This window comes from Mastigoproctus giganteus, chromosome 8 (assembly GCF_048544385.1).
Source record: "Mastigoproctus giganteus isolate SK-2022 chromosome 8, ASM4854438v1, whole genome shotgun sequence".
In the NCBI taxonomy this organism is placed as follows: domain Eukaryota; kingdom Metazoa; phylum Arthropoda; class Arachnida; order Uropygi; family Thelyphonidae; genus Mastigoproctus; species Mastigoproctus giganteus.
The window spans coordinates 25,514,263-25,522,497 of NC_143582.1; the positions used below are offsets into that span (position 1 = coordinate 25,514,263).

Sequence of the window (8,235 nt, forward strand, 5' to 3'; positions counted from 1 at the left end):
TAGGCTTCAGTAAAATGAAAGTGATATAATTCGTCCATTTCGGGGATATCTAATCGAAAAGACGGTTTTTGGAAAAATTGAAGAGCATTTGATGAAAACTCTGAATACGATACCAATTTCATTGAATGAATGTGAATGAGGATTTTCACAAATGAATCTGATCGTCAGCCCAACCAGAGCTTCATTGATGACAAAAAGTTTCTTCACTAATATTTCTTAAAATTGTAGGCCCACCAGTGACACACTTCGATCCAGCAAATATGTCAATTCGTGGCTGCTTCGGAAACGTCATTCAGCAACAGACACAAACAGTAAGAAGTCGGCATAGTGTGTTGGATGAGAACTCAATAAAAATTTGGAATATTCTATAAAAACTTTATTATGAAATTATTTTACTTATTTTTTTACTTATTACTTATTTTTTATATACTTAAATAAATAAATTTTCTGTTTATACTCTGGGATGACGAAACAATCAGAGGAGTTAACAAGATAGACAGAATTTGAATAATAAATTTATGCTTAGTAAACTGTGTTAATAAACTTAATTTGTTGTTCTGATTCCAAAAACATTACTACTAAGTAACAACATCAGGAAATAATTTTTTAGAGTACTGTACTTTTCATGTCCTTTTAATTTTCAATTTTTCCTGATAGCAAAGAATGAGTACTGGCACCTATTTTTTTTACAAAAAAAAGCACTGTGTATATATATATATATATAGACCAATGTTTATATTCAGTGTATAGGGAAGGGATGCCGACCTATCAATTGTAATTACCATGGAAAAATTGAGAAGGCCTGTAAGGTGGAGATAACCTGAAATAAAATTGATAAAAATAAAAATAATAATGATGATAACGATGTTACCTAAAGTAGTAGGTCCTAGGGCTTTAACTACTTTTTCAAAGGGTCGGCAGCCAAACTGTAGGAGCCACCACAATAAGCAGGGCTCCTACAGTTTTGGTTGCCATCCCTTTGAAGAAGTAGTTAAAGCCCTAGGACCCACTACTTTAGGTAACATTGTTATCATCGCTATTATTTTTATGTTAATCAGTTTATTTCAGGTCATCTCCTTCACCTTACAGGCCTTCTCAATTTTTCCATGGTAATTACAATTGATAGGTCCGCATCCCTTCCCTATACACTGAATATAAACATATGTCTATATTTCATTATGGTTGCTGGGGTTTCTCTACTGTAACTAGTAGTACCCAGGATCCATGATACAGTTTAATAATTTTGTTTTAATACTTTGCTTGTTTACTTTGTCATTCAGTAACCTGATTATTTTTATCAATGTTATATATATATATACACGTACACATACATACAGTTACTAATTCAAATCAAAAGGGACTGTGAAGCCCAATGAGTCTTATTATTATTATAATAATTTTAAATTATAGATGAAAACCTCATACCTTTGAGTAGGACTGTTAATCTCTCAACACTCAATCGCGAATGATTATAATACGAACTTATCCCCCCCATGTATAGTCATAAATGAATCAAGTTAAAATAACTATGAATTAAAATAAGCATGCCTTCAACTCTCACATCACATCAAGGAAATCAGAAAGAATCACAGAAAGATGGCGGCCACCAACCTCCAAAAACCAACCAACACCACAAGCCATCATGAGAATTCTAAAAACAATGACACAAATAAATTAATTCACACATAAGTTAAACTTTAAAATTGTTATTTAACTTCTTTTAAGAGACCACCGTATTCGGTTTGTTACCGTGTTCACAAGAAGTACAAAAGTGATTCGCGAACGATATCTCCCGTTTTATATCAAATTAACGACACTTGACACAAGATTATTTATATAAACCAATGTATGAATTGCTATTCATGCATGCATGCACGTAAGCATCCACAAGTCCGAAATATTATAAGGTTTGCATATATTAATAGAATTAACATTTAATCTCATTTCTAATGTTTCAGCAATTAATAATTTAAAATATTCATGCTGTTTATTAAGAACCTTGGATTCATTAAAAAGAAACATATGTCCATTAGTGATTGAATGAAATACATACAGTATATATACAGAAAGAGAATTGCATCTAATGGGAAGAAAATTGGGTAGGGATGCCACAAAATAAAATAAATTACTTAGTGGTGCCATTATTAAAAAAAAGGTTGAAAACCACTGCTTTAATCTCTCACAGGCTCAGCCTCCTAGGACTTTACTGTGATTCCTTGCAAAGGGTTTTTTGTTGCTGAACTCCTTCCAGTGTAATTCTTACAACAATTCTTCCACACATCAGTAACATCATTCTTCACTGTGAAGCCTTTTACATCATTTACTACCTTATGTCAGAGTTTCTTCTATGTGTCGTTCATACATCTCCTGTTACTATTCAATAGTTCCACCATTTGCCATTCATTTAGAGAGGTCTGATTTCACATCCCATTGGAGACTATAGAAATTCTTAAAGGCCTCTTCAGTAGGGCAATAGTTAGCTGATCATGGAGAGAACAAGCAGAGTTCTTCCATAAATACTTATTGGTTTTCAATCCAGACAGTAATCAAATTGATCAGAGTGAACACACTTGTACAGAACAATATGCAGCAGACCTTATGAACTGGCATACCGTGACCAAAGTAGTTGCTCTAAAAAATTCCAAACAGCCAACAACAGCCAAGTCATTCATATAATATGGAATGTTTATCTCAGGCGTTATCTTTATGTTAAACTAGTGCCAGAATTCTGTGGTGTTGAGGTCATCGTCTGTATCACATTTACTGATAAGCCTGGAGAAGGTTCAGCACAGATAATAAGCTGTAAATGTTAATAAATCTTTATTCTGTGGGATGGAGGAGTAATAGGGTATTGGGAGGAACAACACCTGAATATTATCACTGAGATCAGAATGACCAGGAGCATTAATTCAGAAAAGATTTTGAAGAGAATCTTTTCTTTTTTGACAATAGACATTAGTTTTTGAAACCAGTGTTTGATTTAGGTAGCCTGGGACCTTGGTGAAAATGCAGTAAACTCTTTAAAATCTACACCATTAGGATATCGTGTAGTTTAAAATTTTCCAGATTTTACAGAGATATACCTAGTGGTTGAGCAATTTTATAGGAATATTAAGATATATTTAAATTTATTTAGGCAAGCTCTTGAATATTAAGGACTAACAATTAAACTTATTTAAACATTTATATTTACTAAAAGACAGTATTACTGGTTAAAATGTAAACAGCAGCTCAATTTGTTAAATGCAAACAAATGATAATAAACATGGAGAAAATGTTGTCAGAATATCAATGGATGTTATTCAGAGAAAAAATACTTTCACAATGGAAAATAAGAAAAATTTAACTATTCTTTTTCAGGAATAATTATTATTATGAGGAAAACTGTCAATTTAAATATTTTACTTTTAAAAATGTACTGTGGAGAAATTCAATTTCTCACACATAATAACAAAGATCACTAAGTTACCTTTTTGCCACTATTAATTATAGCAGAGATATAAACAAGTCTGCTCATGATTACTCACTAGGCCTTCACTTCTATAACATTAGTACAGAGCAGGCAGCCAAGTCAGTGATCTTGAGCCACCTGTTGTTTTTCTCTCTGCTTTAGTTATGCACTGATGAGCTGTGTGACTAGTTATGATGATGGCAAAAAAAAAAAAAAAAAAAACTTGATTGTATGGAATCTATCATTTGTACATGTCAGTAAGTCACTGTTTATGGAAGAGATTAACCAAAAATTTAAAGAAGCATATTTTTCCAGTGCTGGACATTTTCAATGTTCCTTTCATCTGCTTTTGTGGCCAGTGGGATTTAAACTGCATTGATAATGGAATGGTCTTAATTCTCATTGCAGAACAAACTTTGCTTTTGTAATGAATTGCCCTGATACTGCACTACTTTCAAACAGATGAGTGAGCCAAATGTTTAACAGACTATTTGTTTAAAGGGCTGCTATGAGTGTTTCAGCACTAATGAGCGCCTCATCAAACAACAGGTGGTCTTTCATGACCACACTTAGACAAAACAAAGTTTTATTTGTATCACAACTTCGAAAACCTTTTCATATACCACATTTACTGGTCGCATCGAACAACTTTACCACTGTAGATATCAGTCTACTATCTGATAAGGGACCAGTTGGTCCTGAAACAGACTGTCATAGTAGTCTCATCTTTAAACAAATAGCTGATTAGCCTTTTGGTGAAGCCTTCTGTTTGAAAGTAGTGTGATAACAGGGCAACTCGTTGCAAAATCAAGTTTGTTTTATTGTGAAGCCTTAATTTTTGTGGTCAGCAAGATTTAAGGACAAAATAGTACTGCAGCATTTTATAAAGAGCTAGGTGTCATCTTTTTTGCATGGATTCTTAAAAAAAAAAAATGTGATCTTTGATATAAGTGCTGGATTGCTTTGGTAATATTTCTGGATGTTAGAAAGGACTTTTTTTTTGTAAAATGTATTGGATTTTACAGAGTTTACTGTATTTTTATCCGTGACTAACTGTAATTGCATTAGTCTGGGATTCCACAACTTTGGGCTCTGGAGCAACCATGTCACAGAACTCTGGTAAATCTGACTTTGCTTGCAGTTATGTTGAAAAGTATTTACTGAAACTATTGACATTATCCAGCATTTCTAATTTGCCCTCCAAAAATGTGTGCCATTCTCCATACTCGTTTAGGGCATGTACTAAGTGAGAGAAACCCCTTGTGCCAACTGCTGGAGAAGAAGGATCCAATTGACAAGAACTGTCCAGAATATTACAGAGCACTGGGCTTAAACATAGGATTGACAATGAGTCCAGTGACAGTGTGGAAAGTGAGTGATGTCCTTATAGTTGGAGTTGGGTAACTACTATCTATTTATTGTCTTTCTCTGCAGATCATGGAGGGCATCACTTTGGGGTGTGGAGTGATTAGTTTATTGTCATAAATCTCTTGTTATTGATACCAGGAGGGTTCCCTGCCTGTGAGGGTCTCTGGTTGAGACTAATTTTGAATTTGTGTATGTGAATAATGATAGATGATAGTTTCTCTTGTGAGTACATAAACTTTTGATTTATTGACTGATGTGTTGATTGTGTACATGAATGTAATACCAGTAATAGGTGATAGTCTCTTGATAGTCTATTGTAAATACATAAACCATGATATTGTGTATGGCACGCTCGAATGAGATGCTAAACATTGATTGGTCTATGATGTAATCTCTTGATTGTGTTATTTTATTTAAAGTTCAGAGCATTTGATAAGAGACCTCCTAGTGGTGGGGATGGTAACTTGTGGTAGTGGTGTAATAGTTTGTTCTTGCTGCAAGGCTAAATGGTTGCTTTGTTGTCATTTTATGTAATCTCTTTTATTTATGTTTAATTTGGGTGACCCAAGTGGGGTCTGTACATTGTTTGTATAATTAACCAAATAGATGTTGAAAACTATATACAGATGAGAACTAGTCGAATATACACTATTGCAGCAGTTCCCAACCTTTTTTGACTCGCGAACCACTTTCAATGTAATATTTTTTATCGCGAACCATCAAGCTGATATTCTCTGAAATCATATAATAGTTCTGAATTTTTATTATAAAGTATTTTCAGTACTATGTTTTTATGAATGATATTGCATAATAATATAAAATTATTATTATACATAACAGTATAATTATTATTATACATAGTTCTGAATTTTTATTATACATTACCTATACATAACAATGGTCTTTGAGAATGAAAAAAATTTAGTATGGAAAACATATTTATTTAATGATATACTGTAAGATAATAAACTAATTATAAGGCCTAGTCACTAGGCTGACATGTGACTGAATGGTGTGATACGTATTGGTGCATTCACACCCAATCCTCCCCACTAACATCCTGTTGCGCATGCTTGCTCTGTAAGGGTGCATGACCCAAGCCACAACTAAATATAAATTTTAAACTGAACTGCATAAATTAATATTAAACTATTTTGTAGTTTACAAAAATATACCTATGTAAATCTAGGCAGACGCTATTGCAGAATTTTTAGTGTGAACCCCCAGGGGTTCGTAAACCACTGATTGGGAACTGCTGCACTAGTGCCTAGAATGCTAGGTTCATTCAAATATAAATATAAATTCCCCATACTGTGATTTGAGGAATGGCATGCATTTTAAATCAATATACCTTTCCATTTCAGTAGTGCATAAATCTCTGCATATATTAGCAAACTTACTTTGCTTCATTGCTGCATACAGACTGATACTATACTGTACTTGTACAATTACAGTATGTTTTGTAGCTCCCATAGCATGGGGCCTTTGCTTCTAAATTTGCATTAAATTCATACCAAATTTGTATAGTGAAGTGTGTTCTGCAATTGAATATTTTACTTAAAACCTATTCTGAATAATTTTTGTTCTTAATTTGGCAATGACTGGACATTCATTCTTTAGTTAAGTGAATGTGTTGAACAATTAGACTTTACACCAGCCGGTATTCAAATAAACAAATTCCAATCCTGCAACTAAAACACTTTATTTACAATAAAATAAAATATGAGCGTATAAAATTAAATGAAATAAAATAAAATATATAATAGTCTAAACTGATGTGATTTAATTTACAATAAAATACAAAAATATAAAATATGATGATAAAAGCGATAAAAACAATTAATAAAATACCGTAACAACTGGAGCTTTCAGAGATAGCGATCCCCTTTCTCAACAGCATATTTCTGCTGTGTGGCACATCCTTAAATAGCAGATCCACGGCACTCGTTACATGGTTCCTCGGGAGTAAGGCCGGAATTTCCCATTTATGCACCGGAACTGGAAATGGCTCGGGAGCGCGCTAGCTGAAACCGTTCATCTCGCCCAAGAACCACGGTTTCCAAGAGGGGATGTAAACGTACACCCTTGTCTCTATTAATGGAATTGCTAGCTGCCCCAATACGTAAACTCTCAAGCCATTTACGGTCCCAGAACCCCTGTGCATGATCTGTGATGACAGCATCCTCCGGGGAGATTTGATGTTGCTTCTTCCAGAAATTTCTTGCCACGGCAGACTTCCCATAATTTGCGGACTTTATTGCACTCATATATATATATATATGTATATTTTTTTTTTTAACTATGAACCAGAAGGAATATTCTAAAGACAAAGTAAGGTTTGTGTGCGTAATTCAAACAGGTTCCTAATTTTGATATTAAGTTCAGCGTGTTAAAGTATCTTTTGTATGTTCTTTTATGTGTACAGTATAACAGCGAAAATATTTTGTTTGATGCCACTTTCTATTTTAGTATTCTTTTAATTTTTATTCAGCAATTCTTTGGTCTTTACTTACAAGATTTTTATTTTATTTCTAGTGTGTACCCCTCTTGGGACGTGGATTTGATGCAGGTGGTTACAAATGCCAGTGTAATCAAGGTTATGAATATCCATTTAATGATTATATTACATATTTTGATGGACAGATTTTGGAAGCAGAATTTGAAAAATTGGTAAAATCAAATCCAAGTCGTTTTGACACATTGAAATGCCGAATTGCAAGTGGAGACGTTCTCCAGATCAATGTAGGCTTAATTTTTATAATAATTTTAGTAGCATGGTTACAAGGGTGAACATTTTAATGACTTAGTGTACTAAAGCTATTTTCAAGCTTTAGATGAGAAATAGCATATAAAAATGCATATCACTAAATTGTTGATTACCATTAAATGATGAGAATGTTATTTTGATTGGCATGTTAAACTTATTGTCCTGCAGTCAATTGTGCCAAGGAAACTAGGAGGAGCCTTTCAGAACAATACATGTTATAGAGGAAAAAATTTACAAAATTTTTTTTAAACACACACATATATATAAAGGAATTTTATAAACTGTAATGCTGATAATACTGTATATTTTTTCTTAACTTTTCCGATAGACTGTATGGGTATATGTATAGTTCAAAATTTGATAAATCATAGAATATTTAAGCAAGCTTTGTTAATATATATAGTTTAATTAAAATGTAAATATTTTAATCTGCAATCAAAATAGAAATTGGCCATACAATTATAATAGCCTAAAATAAATTTCAGTATTTTTATAACTATTTTTGATCTGAATTTTAAATAAATGTTGCATATACATATCATGAAAACAGCAAACAAGAAATAAGAGTTGTATACATATTCATACACTTCAACATTTTAGATTTTTAATTTTTTCATTATTATGTAATAAAATTAAATTTAAGTGCTTT

The 8,235-nt window shown here is 32.7% G+C and overlaps 1 protein-coding gene across 1 annotated transcript in view; it reads left to right on the forward strand.

The window, feature by feature from the left end:
• LOC150081381 (uncharacterized) overlaps positions 1-7,831 on the forward strand; it is a 55,778-nt gene extending 47,947 nt beyond the window's left edge. The window contains exon 10 of the mRNA XM_090379233.1: positions 7,355-7,831. Coding sequence (XP_090235359.1) covers positions 7,355-7,609 — 255 coding nt within the window. The 3' untranslated portion in view covers positions 7,610-7,831. The remainder of the gene's footprint in view (positions 1-7,354) is intronic.
• The last annotated feature ends 404 nt before the right edge of the window (positions 7,832-8,235 follow it).